Below are 22867 nucleotides of genomic sequence, written 5' to 3' on the forward strand. Positions count from 1 at the left end.
ATAAGCACATGAAGAATGGGGTATCCATCCCCTCATTTATCCATTGAGTTTCAAACAACCCAATTACTGTTTACGTTGTTTAAAAATATATGATTATTACTGATGATAGACACCTTGTTGTGCTATCAAATACTAGGCTTATTCATTCTGTTTATTTTGTGCCCATTAACCATCTCTACCTCCCCGCCGTCAACCCCCCACTACCCTTCCCAGCCTCTGGTAACCATCCTTCTAATCCCTAAGTCCATGAATTCAGTTGTTTTGATTTTTAGATCCCACAAATAAGTGAGAATATGCAATGTTTGTCTTTATGTGCCTGGTTTATTTCACTTAACATAATCTCCAGTTCCATTCATGATGTTACAAATGACTGAATCTCATTATTTTATGGCTGAATAGTACTCCACTGTGTATATGTACCACATTTTCTTTATCCATTCATCTGTTGGTGGACACTTCGGTTGCTTGCACATCTTTGTTATTGTGAACAGTGCTGTAACAAATATAGCAGTGCAGATATCTCTTTGATATACTGATATCCTTTCTTTGGGGTAAATATCCAGCGATGGGATTGCTGAATCATATAGTAGCTCAATTTTTAGTTTTTTGAGGAACCTCCAAACTGGTCTCCTTAGTGGTTGTACTAATTTACATTCCCACCAACAGTGTATGAGGATTCCCTTTTCTCCACATCCTCGCCAGCATTTGCTATTGCCTGTCTTAGATATAAGCCATTTTAACAGGGGTGAGATGTTATTTCATTGTAGCTTTGATTTACATTTTGCTGATGATCAATTATGTTGAACACCTTTTCATATGCATGTTTGCCATTTGTACGTCTTGTTTTGAGTACTGTCCATGCACATCATTTGCCTATGTTTTGACTGGATTATTAGATACTTTTTCCATTGGAGTTCTTTGAGTTCCTTATATATTCTGGCTATTAACCTTTTGTCAGATGGGTGGTTTGAAAATATTTTCTCCAATTCTGTGAATTGTCTCTTCACTTTGTTGATTATATCCTTTGCTGTGCAGAAACTTTTTAACTTGATATGATCCCATTTGTCCGTTTTTATCTTGTTGCCTGTGCTTGTGGGGTATTGCTCAAGAAATTTTTGCCAAGACCAGCGTCCTGGAGATTTTCCTCAATGTTTTCTTGCAGTAATTTTATGGTTTGAGGTCTTACATTTAAGTCTTTAATGCATTTTGATTTGAATTTTGTATATAGAGGAGATAGGGGTCTAGCTGCATTTTTCTGCATATGGATATCCAGTTTTCCCAGCACCATTTATTGATGAAACTGTCTTTTCCCCAGATTATGTTCTTGGCATCTTTCTCAAAAATGAGGTCACTGTAGGTGTGTGGATTTGTTTCTGGATTCTCTATTCTGTTCCATTGGTCTATGTGTCTACTTTTATGTCAGTACCGTGCTGTTTTGGTTACTTTAGCTCTATAGTATAATTTGAAGTCAGGTAACAGAAGAACAATTCCTCCAGTTTTGTTCTTTTTACTTAGGGTAACTTTGGCTATTCTGGGTCTTTTGTGGTTCCATATAAATTTTGAGATTTTTTCTATTTCTGTGAAGAATGTCATTGGTGTTTTGATAGAGATTGCTTTGAATCTGTAGATTGCTTTGGGTCCTATGGAGATTTTAACAACATTGATTCTTCCAATCCATGAACATGGAATATTTTTCTATTTTTTGGTGTCCTCTTCAATATCGTTCACCAGTGTTTTACTGTTTTCATTTTAGAGATCTTGCATTTCTTTGCTTAAGTTAATGCCTAGGTATTTAATTTTATGTGTGACTATTGTAAATTGGATTACTTTTTAAAATTTTTTAAATTTTACTTTAAATTCCAGAATGTAAGTGCAGAACATGTTGGTTTGTTACATAGGTATATATGTGCCATGGTTTGCTGGACCTATCAAACCATCATCTAAGTTTTAAGCCCTGCATGTATTAGCTATTTGCCCTAATGCTCTCCCTCCTTTTGCCCCCACCCTCCAACTGGTCCCGGTGTGTGTTTTTACCCTCCCTATATCCATGTGTTCTCATTATTCAACTCCCACTTATGAGTGAGAACATGCGGTGTTTGGTTTTCTGTTCATGTGTTAGTTTGCTGAGGATGATGGCTTCCAGCTTCATCCATGTCCCTACAAAGAACATGATCTCATTCCTTTTTATGGCTGCATAGTATTCCATGGTGTATATGTACTACATTTTCTTTATCCAGTCTATCATTGATGGGCATTTGGGTTGGTTCCATGTCTTTGATATTGTAAATAGTGCTGTGATAAACATTCATGTGCCTGTGTCTTTATAGCAGAATGATTTATAATCCTTTGGTTATATACCCAGTAATGGGATTTCTGGGTCAAATGGTATTTCTCATTCTAGATCCTTGAGGAATCACCACACTGTCTTCCACAATGGTTGAAATAACTTGCATTCCCACCAGCAATTTAATAGTGTTCCTATTTCTCCACAGTCTCGCCACCATCTATTGTTTCTTGACTTTTTAATAATCACCATTATGACTGGCATGAGATGAAAACTGTGGAATGCTTCATGAATTTACATGTCATCCATGTGCAGGGGCCATGCTAATCTTCTCTGTATCATTCCAGGTTTAGTATATGTGCTGCTAAAGCAAGCATTTGAATTATTTTTTAATTTCTTTTTCGGATTGTTCACTGTTGGCATATAGAAGTGCTAGTCCTTTTTGTGTGTTGATTTTGTTTCCTGAAACTTTACTGATTTTGTTAATCAGTTCTAATAGTTTTCTTGTGGAGTCTATAGGTTTTCCCAAATATAAGATTATATCATCATTGGCAAACAAGGATAATTTGACTTCTTCCTTTCCCATTTGGATGCCCTTTATATATATATTTTTTGTCTGATTGCTCTAGCTAGGACTTCTAGTATTATGTTGAATAACAGTTTTGACACTGGGCATCCTTGTCAAGTTCCAGATCTTAGAGGAAAAGCTTTCAGTTTTCCCCATTCATTGTAATACTAACTGTGGGTCTGTTGTATATGGCTTTTATTATGTTGAAGTATGTTCCTTCTGTTCCCCAGTTTTGTGAGGGTTTTTATCACGAAAGAATGTTGAATTATATCAAATGCTTTGTCAGCATCAATTGAAATGATCATATGGTTTTTAATCCTTTATTCTATTATTATGATCTATTAATATCTCATTGATTGATTTGTATATGTTGAACCATCCTTGCATCCCAGGAAAAACATCCTACTAGGTCATGATGAATGATCGTTCTAATATAGTGTTAAATTCTGTTTGCTAGTATTTTGTTGAGGACTTTTGCATCAATATTCATCAGAGATCTTGGCCTGTAGTTTTCTTTTTTGGATGTGTCTTTGTCTGTTTTTCATATCAGGGTAATACTGGCATCACAGAATGAGTTTGGAAGTATTGCTTCCTCCTGTATTTTTCAGAATAGTTTTAGTAGGATTGGTCTTAGTTCGTTAAATGTTTGCTGGAATTCAGCAATTAGGTCCCAGGATTTTCTTTACTGAGATTTTTTTTTATTATTATTACGGCTTCTATCTCATTACTTGTTTTTTATTTTTTATTTATTTATTTATTTATTTATTTATTTATTATACTTTAAGTTCTAGGGTACATGTGCATAACGTGCAGGTTTGTTACATATGTAGGGACATGGATGCAGCTGGAAACCATCATTCTTAGCAAACTATCACAAGAAGAGAAAACCAAACACCGCATGTTCTCACTCATAGGTGGGAACTGAACAATGAGATCACTTGGAATCGGGAAGGGGAACATCACACACTGGGCTATCTCATTACTTGTTATTGGCCTAAACGGTTTTGGATTTCTTCCTGGTTCAATGTCAGTAAACTGTATCTAACTAGGAATTTGACCATTTCTTCTAGATTTTCCAAATTACTGGCATATAGTTGCTCATAGTAGCCACTAATGATCCTTTGAATTTCTGCAGTATTGGTTGTAATGTCTCCTTTTTCATTTCTGATTTGATATATTTGGATCTTCTTGCTTTTTTTCTTAGTAGTCTGGCTAATGGTTTGTCCATTTTGTTTAACTTTTCAAAAAAAACTTTTTGTTTCATTGATCTTTCGTATTGTACTTTTTATTTCAGTTTCATTTATTTCTGCTTGATATTTATTATGTCTTTTGTTCTACTAATTTGGGGTTTGGTTTGCTGTTTTTTCTCTAGTTCTTTAAGATGCATCGTTTGATTATTTGAAGTTTTTCTAAACTCTCTTTTAATGTAGAGACTTACAGCTATAAAATTCCCTCTGAGTACTGCTTTTGCTGTATTCCATAGGTTTTGGCATGTTATGTTTCTATTGTTACTTGTTTCAATAAATTTTTCAATATACTTCTTAATTTCTTCATTGAACCACTGGTTATTCAGGAGCATATTATTTAATTTCCATGTATTTGCATAGTTTTCAAAATTCCTATTATTATTGATTTCTAGTTTTATTCCATTGTGGTTCAAGAAGATGCTTGATATTATTTCAGTTTTTTTGAATGTTTTAAGAGTTGTTTTGTAACCTAACATATGGTCTATTCTTGAGAAATACCTATGTCCTGAGGAAAAGAATGTGTATTCTGCAGTTGTTGCATGACATGTTCTGTAAATATCTGTTAGATCCATTCATCTGTGGTGCAGATTCCATCTGCTCTTTCTTTGTTGACTTTCTGTCTGGAAGATCTTTCTAATGCTGAAAGTGGGGTGTTGAAATCTCCAGCTGTCATTGTATTGGGGCCTATCTCTCTCTTTCACTTGAGTAATATTTCCTTTATATATCTGGGTGCTGCAGTGTTGGGTGCATATCTATTTAAAATCGTTATGTCCTCCCTCTGGCTGAACTGACCCCTTTATCATCATATAGTGTCCTTCTTCGTCTCTTCTTACAGTTTTGGTCTTGAAATCTATTTTGTCTGATCTAAGTATAGTGACTCCTGTTCTGTTTTAGTTTCATTGGCATGTAATGTCTATTTCTATCCTTTCATTTTCAGTCCGTGTGTCTGTATAGATGAAGTATGTTTCCTCTAGGCAGCAGATCGGTGGGTCTTGTTTTTGCATCCATTCAGTTAGTTAGTGTCTTTTGATTGGGAAGTTTAGTCCATTTACCTTCAGTATTATTATTGATAAGTAAGGACTTAGTTCTTCCCTTTTGATTTTTGTTTCCTGGTTGTTTGTGGTCTTCTCTTCCTTCTTTCTTTCATTTCTGTCTTCCCCTAGTGAAGATGATTTTCTCTGATAATATGATTTAATTTCTTGCTTTTTATTTTTAGTGTATCTATTGTATGTTTTTTGGTTTGAGGTTCCCATGAGGCTTGCAGATCCCTTCTTGTAACTTATAACCCATTATTTTAACCTGATAACAACTTAACACACTATTTACATAAACAAACAAGCAAAAAGAAAACTAATACAAACTCGCCCTAACTTCATTCCTCCACTTTTTAACTTTTTGTTGTTTTTACTTACATCTTACTGTACTGTGTCTTGAAAAGTTGTAGTTATTCTTTTTGATTGGTTCATTTTTCAGTCTTTCTACTTATGGTAAGAGTAGTTTATACACCTCTGTTACAGTGTTATAATATTCTGTGGTTTTCTGTGTACTTACTAGTGAGTTTTGTACCTTCAGGTGATTATTTATTGCTCATTAATGTCCCTTTCTTTCTGGTTGAAGTACTCCCTTTAGCATTTCTTTTAGCACAGGTCTAGTATTGATGAAAGCCCTCAGCTTTTGTTTGTCTTGGAAAGTACTTCTCCTTCATGTTTAAGGGATATTTTCACTGAATATACTATTCTAGGGTAAAAGGGGTTTCTTTTTTCTTTAGCATTTAAATATATGGTGCCACTCTCTTCTATTCTGTAAGGTTTCCATTGAAAAGTCTGCTGCCTGACATATTGGAGCTCCACTGTATGTTATTTGTTTCTTTTCTCTTGCTGGTTTTAGGATCCTTTCTTTATTCTTGACCTTTGGGTACTTGATTATTAAATGCCTTGGGGTAGTCTTCTTTGAATTAAATCTGCTTGGTGTTCTATAATGTTCTTGTACTTAGATATTGATATCTTTATCTAGGTTTCAGAAGTTCTCATTATTATCCCTTTGAATAAACTTTCTACCTTATTTCTTTCTCTACCTCCTCTTTCAGGCCAACAACTCATAGATTTGCCTTTTTCAATATATTTTCTAGATCTTGTAGATGTGTGTCATGGTATTTTATTCTTTTTTCTTTTGTCTTCTCTGTGTATTTTCAAGTAGCCTATCTTCAAGCTCACTAATTCTTTCTTCTGCTTTATCCATTCTGCTGTTGAAGGACTCTAATTTATTCTTCAGTATGCCAGTTACATATTTCAGCTCCAGTATTTCTGCCTGATTCTTTTCAATTATTTCAATCTCTTTGTTAAATTCATCTGATACAATTCTGAATTCCTTCTCTCTGTTATCTTGAATTTCTTTGAGTTTCCTCAACACAGCTACTTTGAATTCTCTCTATGAAAGTCCACATGTCTCTGTTTCTGCAAGATTGGTCCCTGGTGCCTTTTTAAGTGTATTTGGTGAGGTCATGTTTTTCAGAATGGTGTTGATGCTAGTAGATGTTCTGTGGTGTCTGGGCATCAAAGAGTTAGGCATTTAATGTAGTCTTTACTGTCTGGGCTTATTTGTAGCTGTCCTTCTTGGAAAGACTTACCAGATATTTGAAAGGATGTGAGTGTTGTGATCTAAGCTGTGTCTTCTTTCTGGGGCACCCCAGACCCTGTAACACTGTGGGGTTTCGCAGACTTGTGGAAGTGCTGCCCTGATGGTCTTGAACCTGATCTGGGAGAATTCTCTGTATGACCAGGCAGAGACTCTTTTTCTCTTCCTTTACTTTCTCCCAAACTTACAGAGTCTCTGTCTGTTCTGAGCCACTTAAATCGGGATGGATTGACACAAGCATCCCTGTGGCCACCACCACTGTGACTGTGCTGGGTCACACCTGAAGCACAGAGCTGGATCTTGCCTAAGGCCCATTGTAACCACGCCCTCACTAATGCCTATGTTTTCTCAAGGCCCTGGGGCTCTACAATCCACAGGTAGCAAAGCCAGCCAGGCCTGTGTCCTTCCTTTCAGGGCAATGAGGTCCCCTAATCTGTGGGTGAGTCTAGAAGTGTTGTCTGGGAGTCAGAGACTAGAGTTAAAAAATCTTAGAAGTCTACCTAGTATTTTATTGTATTGCAGCTGAGCTGGTACTCAAACCACCACACTCTGTCTTTCTTATCCTTACTTCACTTTCCAAAGGCAGAGTAGCCTCACCCCATAGCCACAGCCACCCCTGGCCACAAAGCAAGGTGTACTGCCAGATTACCACTGGTGTTCCGTTAAGGCACAGGGGCTCTTAAGTGCACTTGGGGTGAATTCTGCCTTGCTTGGGACTCACGTTTCAGCTCTGTGAGCTCCCCTCTGGCCCAGGGCAGTCCCAGAAATGCTGTGCAACAGTCAACTCTAGAATCAGGGATCCCAGGAGCCTGCTTGATGCTCTACCCCACTGTGGTGGTATTGGTACCTAAGGGGCAAGACAAAGTCCTCTTTACTTTTCCCTCTGCTTTTCTAAAGCAGAAGGAGTTTTGCCTCATAGCACCACAGCTGGTAATTTCCTGAGCCTCACCTGAAGCCAGCAAGCCTCAGAAGCTCAACAAGACCCTCAAGGTAGTTCCTGGGTATCACTGCTGGTTTATTCAGGTCCCAAGGGCTCTTCAGTTAGCAGATGATGAACGCTGTAAGGATTGAGTCCTTTCCTTCAAGTCAGGGAATACCCTTCTGGCTCAGGGTGTGTCTTGAAATGTCATCTGGGAGATATGGCCTGGAACAGGGTCCTCACAGCTCTGACTGGTGCCCTATGCTTGTGTGGCTGAGCTGGTAACCAAGATGCAAGGCGAAGTCCTCTCTTCTCTTCCCTCTCCTCTCCTCAAGCAGAAGGAAGAGGTCTCTTTTGGAGCCTCAAACCATGCAGCCTGAGATTAAGGGAGGGGTGATTTCAGTCCTTCCTTGGCTGCCCCAGCTGGTGTCTCAATATGTCATGTGCCCCCCACTCACCCCAGTCCACTGTCTCTGGGCCTAGTTCAGTCCTAGGACTCGCCTATGAGTTGCAGTACTTACAGCCTAGACTGCCTTTCAAGTTTACTTAGAGACTGATAGGACTTTGGCCCTCAGAGGTAAGGTTTGCGGGCACTCAACTTTGAACCACTGGAATCAGCAACTTCTCTCTGGCTAGGGCTGGTTTAAGTGCTCCTTCCCTGGTTGGGTACCAGCTGAGTTTGGTCTGGTTTTCCTTTATGCTCTAACAGGACAGCACCAAGTTCACTGCCTAACAATTGCTGTGTTCTCCCTTCCAGCATCCAGAAATGCTCTCTGCACCAGGCTGCAGCTGCAGGATGGGGGAGGGGTGGCATCAGCTATTCAGGATCTTTTTTTTTTTTTTTCTATCTCTTACGTGCATCTATCAGTGATCTGAAGTTAAAATTGGGTACTTTGAGCTTTCACCTGATTTTTGGTTCTTGTAAAGGTGTTTTTTTCTGTGTAGATAGTTGTTAACTTGGTGTCCTTGTGGGGTGGGGGGACAATCGGTAGAGCTTTCTGTTCTGCCATCTTGCTCTGCCTCCTATATTTACTTATTCTTATTAAAGATTTTAATGGATGGAAAGTTCAAGATTATACCACTAAGCTCAATTTGCACATAGTAGTTAATCCTGAAAAAAGGAAGTCCTGAAATGCATTTTAATTAACTTCTTTACAGTGCTGATGTTAGAGTCGGAGTTAGATAAATCCTATATTCTAAAACAATCTCAAAAATAATTCAGAGGTGATACTATATGTAATAGAGATAAATTTGTAGCTATTCATTATGTTATGTTTTACATGTTTCTAATTACATTTATTCTTATCTTGAGTATGCACTTCTAAAAGTAAGCCTTTTTAGTCCATGTAATGGTATTGAAAATTAAGCTTTGGTGAAGATATCTAACATAACTTTAAAAATAAGTATCTTCAATGGTTTCTGTTTAATATAAGTATAGATACTCCTGCTCTAGTTTAGTTTTTCCTTTTCATTCTTTTCTTTTTTTCTCCTCTTACTGTATATTTTCAAATAGCTTATCTTTGAGTTCGTAGATTATTTCTTTTGCCTGGTCAATTCTGAGGTTGAGGCTATTACATTTTTCATTTCATTCATTGCATTTTTAAGCTCCAGAATTTATTTGATAATTTTAAAATATAATTTCAGTCCCTCTGTTAAATGTCTAATTTTGGTCATTTATTGTTCTCTTCATTTCATTAAATTGTTTCTCCATTTTTTTTTTTTTTATGTTTCTTGAGATTCCTGAAAACAGTTATTTTGAATCTTTGTCAGACAGTTTGTATAGAGGTCAGCTACTAAGAAATAGTGTTCTTGTGGTAGTGTTACGTCTCTTGGCTTTTCATGTTTCTCATTGTCTTACATTAATGTCTGCACATTTAAAGAAATGTAAGGACTTATTCCAATTTTTGCAGACTTAATTTTTCTGGGAAAGCCCTTTACCAGTTAGCCCATGCAGAGATTCCCAGGCAGGCCATCTGGTATGATCCCTGATGCACTTGTTGCTGAAGTCCTTGGGCAGCCTGGCCTGCTAACTGGGTCAGCAGATGAGTGGGCCTGGTATCTGGGTCTTCAGGGTTGGCCCTGAAACCTGAATCCACTGGGGTGGATCTGTTGATTGGGTCTTGAGGAATGGGCCTGGAGCCTATGTCCACAAGGGCAGGCCTGGAGCCTGTATCCACAGGAGCCAGCCTGAAGCCTGGTCCACAGGGGCTCACCTGGTGCTGGGGTAAGCCTTGAACCTGAGTCTATAGGGGTTGGCTGAACACTGGATGGGCCTGACACCTAGGTCCACTAGCATGGGCCTGGAGCCTGAGTCCGTGGAGGCTAGCCTAGTACTGGGGTATCTTGAATTATTGAAATGATCACTGAGGTGCCTGGTTCCTGGGATCACTGAGATAGACCTGGAGCCTGAGTCTGCAGGGGTGGTCTTGGAGCCTCAGTCCAAGGGGTCCTGCCTGGTACTAGGGTCTACAGGAGTGGGTATGGACCCTGGGTCTTCTAGAATAAGCCTGGAGCCTGGGTCCTCTGGAGCCTGGGCCCTGGTGCTGGGACCAGTGTGGAACCTGAAGCAGACTCAGCTCCAGTGGCTGGCCTGGAGCCTGAGTCTGCAGAAGCAAGCCTGGAGGCTACGTGTGCAAGGGCTAGCTTAGAGGCTAGGTCCCTGGGGGCTAATGTGGATCTTGGAGCCACCAGGCCAGCCTGGGACCTGGGCACACGGGGATGGTCCTGGCACCTGTGTTCATGGGGGCAAGTCCAGCACTGTGGTCTACTGGAACTGACCTGGGCTCTGGGTCTGCTGGAACACTGTGATGCAAGAGCTCCAGCAAGGGCTACAGGAGCCAGCCTGGAGGGTTGGACTGTGGGATCCTGCCTGGTTCTGGGGTAGGTCTGGAGGCTCAGTCCGTGGGTACCAGCCTGTTGGGGCCTATATTAGCTCCCTCCAGGGGCTGGCCTGGAGGCTGAGTCTGCAGGTGCCAGCCTTATGACTAGGGCTGTGGGAGTTGGCCAGGTGCTGGGGCTGGCCCTGGCCTGAAGACAGGAGCCTTGGGAGCTAGTCCAATGCTGGAGATGGTCGAGGGCATGGTGCTGCTGAAGTTGGCCTGACGTTGGGGCAACCTGGAGACCAAGTCCACTGTGCAGTCCTGGAGCTTGGGGTTGAATGATTCAGCTTGGCACTGGAGCAGGCCTGGAGGCTGAGTCCACTGGTACTGTCCTGGAGTCTAGGGCTGTGGGGGGTCTTCCTAGCACTGGATATTACTGGGGTGGGTCCAGTTTTGGAGTTGGAATCAAAGTTCAGTGCTCACTTCCCTCTCCTTCTCTCACACAGAGGGTATCTGTTTCCACTGTATGCTGGGGTTGGTAGAAGGCTGATGCTGATAATGTAAAACTTTCTTTCCTACCTTCTTGAATGCACCTTATTTCTGTGCTACACCCAGGTACTGCTATAATCTCCTGCATATTTGTTTTGTGTTTTAGTTTTTTGGCTCTTGTGAAGGTATTTTCATTTGTGGATAGTTATTTTAATTGATGTTTCTGTAGAGGGATGAGTGCTGAAGAGTCTTATTCCACCATCTTGATGATGTCTGTCCTAATGGTTTTTTAATTAGAAAGTCCTGCATGCTTGCTTTTCTGCAAAAATTAAGACAGTTGTACAGAGAGTTAAACATTAAGTTGTCTCTCCTTGTTCCTTTTCTAGGCCCACTTACCAGAGTTAACCATTTTTAAATTTGGTTTATTTTATTCCAGATTCTTCTGTGCATATATTTAATTTTTGTTAGTATTGGGAATTTGATGTATTGTATTTGTTCTACAACTTTTTATTCATTTAATAAGCAATTGGCATCTCTGTGAAAGCATGTGGTACCAACTTATTCACTTTGATAGCCAAATAACAATGAGAATTTTGATGTTTGTGACTCATACTGTATAGAAAAATGGATGAACTTTGGCAGAATACGGTGTAGTTCTTAAGAAGTTTAGGTGACAGTATAGACCTCAAGTGTAAATGCAGAAAGTTTTGGCATGTGTTATTTATTACAGTGAGAAACACTATAGTATACATTTCTAGATATGTATACGAATATTACATTATAGCTTTGAGGGGCTTGTGTGAGACTTGTTTGGCCACATTAGTATGCTAGTGTTTATACAATGGTGAAGGATGTTTGCCCACTATGGGCAAAGATACTTTGTGGTTTCTTGTGATTTCTAGATAACATTGAAGGCATAGCTTCATGTTTCTTGGACCTGTAAAATGAGAGTGGTAAAAATCTCTTGATTCTTAATGAGAATCCTGTGACAAGTGACAGTCCTAAAACAAAGCGTTTCTTAGGATTGTCTGCTGTTAAACGCAAAATATCAATGCTGTTTTTTGTTTGTTTGGTTGGTTTTCAGGTTTTTTTTTTTGTTTGTTTGAAACAGTGTCTTGCTGTCGCCCAGGCTGGAAGGCACAATCATAGCTCACTGCAGCCTTGACCTCCTGGGCTCAAGTGATCATCTCAGCCTCTGGAGTAGCTAGGACCGCAGGCGCTTGCCATCATGCCCAGCTAATTTTAATTCTGTTTTTTTAGAGATTGTGTCTTGGTCTGTTGCCCAGGCTGATCTCAAACTCCTCACCTCAAGCGGTCCTCCTACCTCAACCTCCCAAAGTGCTGGGATTACAGGCATGATCCACCGCACCTGGCCAAGGCTGGGTTTTTTAACCCAGCCTTTAATTACGGGTGTCCCAAGTCATTCCATGAAGCTCATGAAGTTACTGGTGCCCCCATAATGATTCCTTTAGAATGCCATTGCCTAGACTTACCATACTAAATAAATAACTCTTGCCATATCTGTCATTAGAGGGATACTTAGTATGTGTGTGTTAAATTGCATACTCGAAGCCTCACAAGCACTCAAATTTGAAGTGGCATATGAAATCATACATAGTTGAGGAATGAAAAATGATACCTCTAAATATTTATTAATGTGATATATTTGTCTTCCCTTTTTTATTCACAGATGCCATGTGGAATGAACAGGAGGAAAAGGCTGAACTTTTTACAGATAAGTTTTGTCAAGTATGTGGAGTGATGCTACAGTTTGAGTCACAAAGAATTTCACATTATGAGGTAGGTTAAAAATAATGGGAATAGGGTCTAAAGCAGGTTTTTAAATGTAGCAAGTAAACTTCCCATAAGTCATCTTACTTGATTGCTATGAGAATCCTGTGAAAAAGGTAGTGTTATTTTCCTTTGATGGATGAGGAGACTGGCTCAGACAGGGATGGTAATATACTACTTTAAGTTTGGGGAATTCAGACTTAAACTCAGTCTTTTTACTCCAAAGCTTATTTTCTTTTCTTCACACCACTCTGCCTCACTTTGTATCCATCAAGCCATCCACCCTTGTATTAAATATAAGGGAGGGATTATGAAGCTTGCGTAGGAAACTATTAATGTGAATCAAGGGATATTATGTAGAACTCCCAGAGTCTTCCTTTATAGCAAATGAAGACTATAAAAACAAAACAAACCAGTCTTGCACTTGATTGAGCCACATGTTTTTAGACACAGGAATGTAGAATCCTAGAGCTAAAAGAGAGAGTGTTTAATGTCCTTACTCTCTTAGTTTATAGATTGGAACGCTGAGACCCAGAGGGTTAACACTTCTCCATGGCTAGTCACTGGTATAACTAAGCCTAAACATGATTTATTCTGATTTCATATCCAGTGTTCTTTCCCTTCATTTGGTGTTGCTTCATGTTTCTACATCATCTGATGAGCTGTTGGATTTCCTTCATATCTGGCATCTAGGTTACCAAAAATACTAGACATATTCAGTTAAAACTAATGTAATGCCAGTTCTACTTTTTAAAACACCTCATCTTGTTCTTCCTATTGCTAATCTTATTGGTAATTATGTTTTAGTCCTAATGTTGGTTGAAATTAATTTACTATAATTACAGATAGGGAAATTGTGTTGACTGTGCATTGAGAGGAGGTGGGGTTAAGTCTTAACTCCACCATTGACTAGTTACATAAGCTTTGGCAAGTCACTTGACCTTTCTGAGCATGTTTCTTGGACCTGTAAAATGAGAGTGGTAAAAATCTCTTACTATACTTGTGAGAATTAAGTGAAATCAAATGTATGAGAGTGTCCAGCACATCTTTAGACTCCATAGATCAAAGATTTAGAATTAGTAACAGAGACAGACAGTCAAGGGGCTCTGTGATAACTACAATTTATCCATTTGAACCATTTTAATTTACATTGGAAAGACAGCTTTTTATGGAATCATAAAGTACTATTCAGTCTAGAAAATAGGCAAAAATACAGGAAAATAAATATAAATTATAATTCTATCACTTGTAGTTAACCATTATTGAATTTCTCTTTTGCTTCTGTGATTCCAATATGATTTCTGAACACACACACACACATATACACATGCATTTTTACAAAAAATGATACGAAGACTCTCTCAGTATAGTACTGTAAAATATAACAGTATTGCAGAAGTTTTGAATTTTAATGAGGTTGTATTTATTAATATTTCTTTTGTGTCTGTGCTTATGTGTTTAATGAACCATTCTATACACTTTTGTCATATACTTCCCTCTATTTTCTTCTAAAACTTTGAAGATTTACTTCTTATGTTATAATCCATCTGGTATTGATTTTTGTGTATGGAGGGTGACAACAGGTTTTTCATATGGATAGCCAGTTGTTCCAGCACTATTTATTGTATAGTCGATCCTTACCTCACTGATTTGTAGTGGCACCTCTATTGTATGCTAATTTCCACATACATATTGGTTTCTTTTGAGGCTTTTATCCTGTTTTATTGTATTGGCCTGGTTTCCTATATCTACAACAATTTCACCTTTAAAATAAGTCATGGCTTTCAAATAAGTCACAATATCTGTAGAAGAAATTTATATGACATTAAAAAATTTTGAATCATAAACTACATTAAAAATATATGCCTCACATTAGTTGATATTTATAACCTATATAACTAACAAAGGATTAGTGTCTAGAATATAGAAAGGACTACAAATCAATTAGAACAAGAAGCAAATAGAAAAATGGGAAAGTGATGTGAACAGTCCATGGAATAGATGCTCAACTTCACTAGTGATCATACAGGACATGCAAGTTAAAGTGATAATAAACTATCATATAAGAACCATAATCCTGAGAAAAATTAAAATCTAATAACACTTAACACTTCAAGATAATATAGGGAAACAGACACTCTCATCGCTGCATTTGGAGATGTAAACCGCTTCAAAATTTTATAATACCTGGTAAAGTTGAAAATCCACACTCCTTATAGGCCAAGAATTCCACTTCTAGGTATCTATTCTAAAGGAGCTTTTGAACATGTATATTGGGAGATCTATTTATATATGTTAATTATAGCAATGCTTATATTAGCAAAATAAACTGAAAGATAATTGTCCTAAACAGGGAACTGGATAGGTAGCATATGGAGTAGAATATTATAGCATGAATGAACTAGAGCTGTATGTATCAATATCAATAGATCTTATAAATAAAATGCTGAGTTTTGAAAAGCAATTTGAAAAGGATATGTATCAAATGATTCCATTTTTAGAAAAAAAATTTACAAGATAGTAATAAATAAAACTATGGATACGTGTGTGTAGTAAAAGAATAAAAGCATGAAAGGAAATCAGGTACACCAACTTTAAGAGAGAGAGAGAGGAAGAAAGGATTGTGAGCATGAGGGTATAGGATTGTATCTGTAAAATTTTACCTCTTTTAAAAAGGAAATTTGAGAGAAATGCAACAAAGTGTTAAAATTGAGTAGTGGGTATGGGTTTTGATTATATTGTTTCCTGTTCTTTCCCATACAATGGGTATATTTCACATTTTAAAATTATGTAGACCATCTGTGACAAACCCATAGCTAATATAATACTGAATGGGGAAAAGTTGAAAGGCATTCCCTCTGAGGAATGGAACAAGACAAGAATGCCCACTCTCACCACTCCTCTTCAACATAGTATTGGAAGTCCTAACCAGAGCAATCAGACAAAGAAAGAAATAAAGGGCATCCAAATCAGTAAAGAAGAAGTCAAACTGTCACTGTTTGCTGATGATATGATCGTTCACGTTGAAAACCCTAAAGACTCCTCCAGAAAGCCCCTAGAACTGATAAAAGAATTCAGCAAAGTTTCCAGATACAAGATTAGTGTACACAAATCAGTAGCTCTTCTATACACCAACAGCAACTAAGCAGAGAATCAAATCAAGAGCTCAACCCCTTTTACGATAGCTGCAAAGAAAAAATAATTTAGGAATATACCTAACCAAGGAGTCAAAAGATCTCTATAAGGAAAACTACAAAACACTGCTGAAAGAAATCATAGATGACACAAACAAATGGAAACACATCCCATGCTCATGGATGGGTAGAATCAATATTGTGTAAATGCAGTCTACAGTAAATTCTGTGCCAAAAGCAATCTACAAATTCAGTGCAATCCCCATCAAAATACCACCATCATTCTTCACAGAATTATAAAAAACAATTCTAAAATTCATATGGAATCAAAAACGAGCCCACATAGCCAAAGCAAGACTAAGCAAAAAGAACAAATCTAGAGGCATCACACTACCTGATTTCGAACTATGCTATAAGGCCATAGTCACCAAAACAGCATGGTACTGGTATAAAAATATAGGCACATAGACCAGTGGAACATAATAGAGAACTCAGAAATAAACCCTAATACTTAAAGCCAGCTGATCTTCAACAAAGCAAACAAAAACATCAAGTGGGGAAAGGACACCCTATTCAACAAATGGTGCTAGGATAATTGGCTAGCCACATGTAGGAGAATGAAACCGGATTCTCATCTCTCACTTTATACAAAAATCAACTCGAGATGGATTAAAGACTTAAACCTAAGACCTGAAATTGTAAAAATTCTGGACGATAACATTGGAAAAACCCTGCTAGGTAATGGCTTAGGCAAGGATTTCATGACCAAGAACCCAAAAGCAAATGCAAAAAAAAAAAAGATAAATAGCTGGGACCTGATAAAACTAAAGAGCTTTTGCACACCAAAAGGAACAGTCAGCAGAGTAAACAGACAACCTACAGAGTTGGAGAAGATCTTCACAATCTGTACATCTGACAAAGGACTAATATTCAGAATCTAGAACAAACTCAAATCAGTAAGAAGCAAACAAACAAGCCCATTAAAAAGTGGGCTAAGGACATGAATAGACAATTCTCAAACGAAGATACACAAATAGCCAACAAACACAAGAAAAAATGCTCAACATCACTGATGATCAGGGAAATGCAAATCAAAACCACAATGCGATACCACCTTACTCCTGCAAGAATGCCATAATCAAAAAATCAAAAAAAAGTAGTGTTAGTGTGGATGTGGTGAACAGGGAACACTTCTAACACTGCTGGGGGGAATGTAAACGAGTACGGCCACTGTGGAAAACATTGTGGAGATTCCTTAAAGAACTAAAAGTAGAACTATCTTTTCATCCAGCAATCCCACTACTGGCTGTCTACCCAGAGGAAAAGAAGTCATTATTTGAAAAAGATACTTGCATACGCATGTTTATAGCAGCACAATTCACAATTGCAATATCATAGAACCAACCCAAATGCCCATCAATCAATGAGTGGATAAAGAAACTGTGGTATATATACACTGGAATACTACTCAGCCATAAAAATGAATGAATGAACAGCATTTGCAGTTATCTGGATGAGATTGGAGACTATTATTCTAAGTGAAGTAACTCAGGAATGGAAAATCAAATATTATATGTTCTCTCTGATATGCGGGAGCTAAGCTACGAGGATGCAAGGCGTAAGAATGATACAGTGGACTTTGGGGACTTGGGGGGAAGAGTGGAAGAGGGATAAAAGACTACAAATATGGTGCAGTGTATACTGCTTGGGTGCTGGGTGCACTAAAATCTCACAAATCACCATTAAAGAACTTACTCATGTAACCAAATGCCACCTGTACCCTAATAACTTATGGAAAAATACAATTTTAAAAATAAATAAAATTCTGTAGAGAGAGTGATTGCCTCACATTATGTGCTCAGGAAATGTTAGTTTCCCTTCCCCCTACACCAACATCTTAGTTATTCTTACATATTTGGTTATATATTTGTTAGAGATTATTTCTAATATCTCTTAAACCCAGGAGGATTTCTTTTCTCACATAAAAGAATTTGTGAGGTAGGTAGTAGAGGGCTGATATGACAGCTTTATAACATTATCAGGGACCTAGGCATTTTTTTTTTCTTTTTTTGAGACAAAGTCTCACTCTGTTGCCTAGACTGGAGTGCCGTGGCGCAATCTCGACTCGCTGCAACCTCCGCCTCCTGGGTTCAAGTGATTCTCCTGCCTCAGCCTCCTGAGTAGCTGGAATTACAGACGCATACCACGATGCCTGGCTAATTTTTGTATTTTTAGTAGAGACGGAGTTTCACCGTGTTGGTCAGGCTGGTCTTGAACTCCTGACCTTGTGATCCACCCACCTCGGCCTCCCAAAGTGCTGGGATTACAGGTGTGAGCCACCACGCTCAGCAGGCATTTTCTGTCTTTCTGCTCTGATGAACTGGTTTTCCTTCTCAGTGTCCACCATGGCATCCTTTGTATCTTAATTCCAAAAGCAGTAAGGAAGAAGGGTAGAATAAGGGATTATGGCCCAGTCATTTAAGGAGGCTTCCCAGAAGTTCCACATAACACTTTAAATTATATCTTACTGACCAGAATCTAGTTACGTGGATACATCTTGCTGAAAGGAAGGCTGAAAAACATAGTCTTTTAGCTGGGTACATTGCTCAAGATCTGTAACTAAGTAAAAAGAAGGTATTTGATATTGGGCAGCAACTAGGAATCCATTTCAAAAACAAGAATCTAAAACTTGTTAGCTTCTAAATTTAGCATTATTTTCATTTTAACTGACATTTAGAGATTTGAAATCATGTGAGTTTGCTCCAAGTTTGACTAAATATATTAACACACATGAGTGCCATCCTCAAATTCAGAAAGGTGTAAATTTTGAATGACTCTTTTATTGAATAAACAAAGTCATATTATATCTTTTTTCAGGGTGAAAAACATGCTCAAAATGTTAGTTTTTATTTTCAAATGCATGGGGAACAAAATGAAGTGCCTGGTAAGAAAATGAAGATGCATGTTGAGAATTTTCAGGTGAGTGATGTGTGTTGGTATTGTGTAATTCTAAACTTTGAGTTATTGAATCTTTCTAACAAGATTGTGCCTATTTCAGGTGCATAGGTATGAAGGAGTCAACAAAAATAAATTTTGTGATCTCTGCAACATGATGTTTAGCTCTCCATTTATTGCTCAGTCTCACTATGTGGGAAAGGTCCATGCTACAAAACTGAAGCAATTAATGGAGGAACATGATCAGACATCTCCATCAGGATTTCAACCAGAGATGGGTAAGGTTCCATTCACCTCCTGATCTTCAATGAAGGATCTACCTATCATGTTTTGTCTAACTCTGCCATATCCTTTTTATTGGGGGAGACTTTCACCCCAGTTGAAATAACTTGATTCTTCTTCTTCTTCCCAGTTAATCTCTGTTTCTGTCTTTGTCATTTAGTATGGAGATTTTAATTGCTAGTTGATTTTTAAGAAATGTTATGACCTCTCCTTTTCAGTTCACCAAATTGAAACAAAAGCAAGTGATTTGCTATACTGCTATAAAGAAACAACAGTAAGCAGCTGGAGCTCTCTCCATTTCTAATCAAATAATAAAATCTTCACTTTTTACTTCTTCCCCTTGGCATCTTTTTTGCGTTAGTATTTTCCAAAACATCTCATATGAGTGTTCAAATCAATGTCTTCACCATAATATAATTATGTGTTTCCTACTAACAGTAGACAAAAAAAAAGTTACTGACTCTTTCTGTTATAACAGCCTATTTCTTTCGTCCTATGAATATAAAGTACTACTAGCATCATCAGTTAGTTACTGAGTACTTATTTCATGTTAAATCCTAAATATACAGAGAATTATAAAACATTGTGTCTTTCCTTCTTCCAGTGATGTTGGGTCACCAACATATATGAGAAAACTGACTCAAAGTTGCCCAAGATGTCAGAGTATACCCTGGAAAACCCAACTTGTATTTTTATAAATGCATGTGCTAGAACAAAAAATGATGATTAACCCTCTGTAATGAATAATTTACCACATTCTTTGTAGCTTCAACACTATAGGACTAAGGCATGCCTGGCATGGAAAATTCACCAACATCAATTTTGAACTCATAGTATAATTTGAACTTACCAATTTTGAACTCATAGTCACCCAGCAAAGTCAATGCCACGAGATATGTTATTAAAACTTTTATTTTCTTAATAAATGAAACCAGAATTATTTTTTTAAATTTAGTCTCTAATTTTTATACATTTTTTCGGCCTGTCATTCAAAAGATAAGATAGCATCAGTGTGCCCTAAAAGAAAAAACATCTTATAAAACTTTTATCTTCAGTCCCAAGATTTATCAACTTGGGCTCAGAGAGGAGGATAAATAAAAGAGCTATGAAATACTGGAATTATAGGAACATGTATAGTTTTATAGTCTTAAACAACTGCGTAGATTGTATTCTGATGCAGACATCACAAATGTAGAATGAATAGGTGCCTTACTTTGTTACTCAAGAAAGACTAACTTAGAAGTTAGTATCATATGTTTTATCCTCACTATTTTCAAAGAATCATAAGATGGCTATCATACATTCACTGATTTTTTATTTTATTTTTTTTTTATTCACTGATTTTTTATATGAATATAATTAGGCAATGCCTAATACAGAATACTTCTTCCTTCTCATATCAAACTTGGTGACAAATTCATATTCACATTTCCGTTCTCACAGAAGGAAGTTCTTTTTTTACTTTAGAAGCTTTGTCCAGCAGCTGTCTGTTGAAAAAAAAAGAAGTCCAGGGAGTGGGTTTTTAGAGAATTCTAAATTTCCCTAGTACTTTACAATAAATGCAGTTCTAATATCTGAAAATGTGTTTATCCCTTCTTATTACAACTATTTCAGCAGGAGTGCCTCTTACTACTTCTGCAGAGTCAACCTTCCTGAAGCCCCTTCCTGTCAAGCCTCCTCCAGGTGGGATTAAAGATAAGACTATGCCTTCCTCTCCCAGCAGTGATTTGGGTTTGAGTAATCCAAACAAATTTTGCAAGCTCTATCCTGCTTCCTTTAATAGTCCAGTAATGACCTAACAACATTATGTTGGGAAAAAAAAACACACACACACACAAAAATATGAAGCCAGGGAGACATTTGTAGACAAAATAAGAGAGAAATCTCTTCCAGCAAAATCAAATGCAAATGGTAAACATAAAATTATCCCAAAACTTTTTCATAGGAAGTTTGTATTTTATAAAGCATACTAGCTTATTTGCATACCATTTTACTCTTATTGAGTGAGAGGTTGATAGTATTCATGGAATCATAGCATTTTATAAGGACTTTCAAGTCCATCTAACTTGATCTGTTCATTTCCTAGGAAATGAGAACCTGAATGGTTTAGATGACCCCTGTCGATTTTAGTATCAAATATAGGAATTCTCATGGTTTCATGTTATTTTAGGTAAATAAGGATCCTTAGGTACATACATAAGGAAGCATTTTAAATTAATATCATGTGGTTATATCGTTTTTTACTAAGTATGTTTTAAGTGTCTCTTTGGTGCTAGGCTAGTCATTCTTGGGAATACATTTCCCTAAAGGAGCGAGCGTGTAAACTAGTTAGGTTAATAATACTTCACTGAAAGAGCCGACAGAAGCCTTTTTGTGTACATTTTTTTGTTAACTAGATGAGTGAAGCATAATGGTCCAGAAAAATCTTCATATAGTTAGATGATTTTCAGTGGATAGAAGTGGGAAGAAGAAAGGATGAACCAAAGGGCTTGGAGCTAAGAAAGAGTGGCAAAAATTCAGGCACAGTAAAGAGACTGATCCGGACTGGAGTGATCCACTTGCTCTTCTAACCATATTTTTTTTTTCATTTTTCCCCCCACAGGCACCTTCTCACTACTAGTGTATTTTATTCCCCTTTCATATTTTCTTCCACCCACTTCTTTTCCTCCACTTACTATTATTTTTCAGTTCTTTCTTTACCCAGCCTTTCTCCTTCATGTGAAAATGTTCATTCTTCTCTCCTCCTTGAAGCCCTATTCTTTGTCGTGTGTAACTCTTTATGCTCTGGTTCTTCTCTATTGCTGTTTATTTTTTCTCTATGGACTCTTGTTTTATTCATTACCTAGATGTAGGTATTCCCATGGTTTCATCCTTGACCTTACTCTGCAAACACAATTTCTATTTCCCTGGTTTCATTTCTCATCTGTATGCTTATGACCTTTCTGTCAAGCATTAGATTCACATATCCAAATGGCAGCTACTGCTTCACCTGGATGCCTCATAGCCATTTCATATCCACCTAGTCATTCAAAGTAGAAACCGGCAGGTAACTATGAACCCCCAAACACCACCTTCTTCACTTTGTGTATCTAATGAAGCACCAAGCTGTGACTCTTTTACCTCCTGAATACTACACTCCCCTTCTCTCCAGCCCTACGCTTCCCACATTAGTTCAGGTCCTCAAGATCTTTCCTAGAGGTTTACTACTCAGAGTGTGGGTTGTGGATCAACACCATTGGCATCACCTGGGAACTTGTTAGAACAAAGACTCTCAGGCCCCACTGCAGACCTACGGAATCAGAATCTGCGTTGTAACAAGATCTGTAGGTGATTTGTACTGAATAAGTTTTGAGAAGCAATTGCCACAACCTCCTAACTACTCTTTCTGTCTCCAGTTTTGTTTCCCCAAACCCACCCCCAATTTAACCACTAGAGTGTTTCATTTAAAGTGTAAGTATTTCCATGTCATTCCCCTTCTTTAAAACCCTTCATTGTTCCTTCATCTTCTAAATATAAAATCTAAGCTTCATAGCTCTCCACCATCTTGTTTCTGCCTGCCTTCTCCAGGCTTATCCCCTGCTACTTCCTGGCATGATCTATGTGGGTCAGTACCTGCAAACCACATATGGTTTCCAGAAACTGTTACCCTATTTTTTGTGTCTGTGTTCTCGTTCATGCTGCCACTTTGTCTGGAATATCCCCATAACACTTCTCCTGGCTAACTCCCAGTCATTCACGTACTTCA

The 22867-nt window shown here is 37.8% G+C and overlaps 1 protein-coding gene across 3 annotated transcripts in view; it reads left to right on the forward strand.

Annotated features, from left to right (window-relative positions):
- Positions 1-22867, forward strand: part of ZMAT1 (zinc finger, matrin-type 1) — a 48691-nt gene that overhangs the window by 14375 nt on the left and 11449 nt on the right. The window contains exons 2-6 of one of the 3 annotated variants that reach the window (XM_011954511.1): positions 12651-12760; positions 18763-18864; positions 18944-19118; positions 20737-20805; positions 21725-22168. Coding sequence is in view for 1 of the 3 variants with exons in the window: in XM_011954510.1 (XP_011809900.1) it covers positions 12656-12760; positions 18763-18864; positions 18944-19118 (382 nt within the window). In the remaining 2 variants the exon portion in view is untranslated. Of the gene's footprint in view, positions 1-12275; positions 12314-12650; positions 12761-18762; positions 18865-18943; positions 19119-20736; positions 20806-21724; positions 22169-22867 lie in introns of those variants that run through there. The other 2 variants (XM_011954513.1, XM_011954510.1) reach the window with 2 other exon arrangements.

The sequence above is a fragment of the Colobus angolensis genome, unplaced genomic scaffold (assembly GCF_000951035.1).
Source record: "Colobus angolensis palliatus isolate OR3802 unplaced genomic scaffold, Cang.pa_1.0 Scaffold385, whole genome shotgun sequence".
Classification (NCBI taxonomy): Eukaryota; Metazoa; Chordata; class Mammalia; order Primates; family Cercopithecidae; genus Colobus; species Colobus angolensis.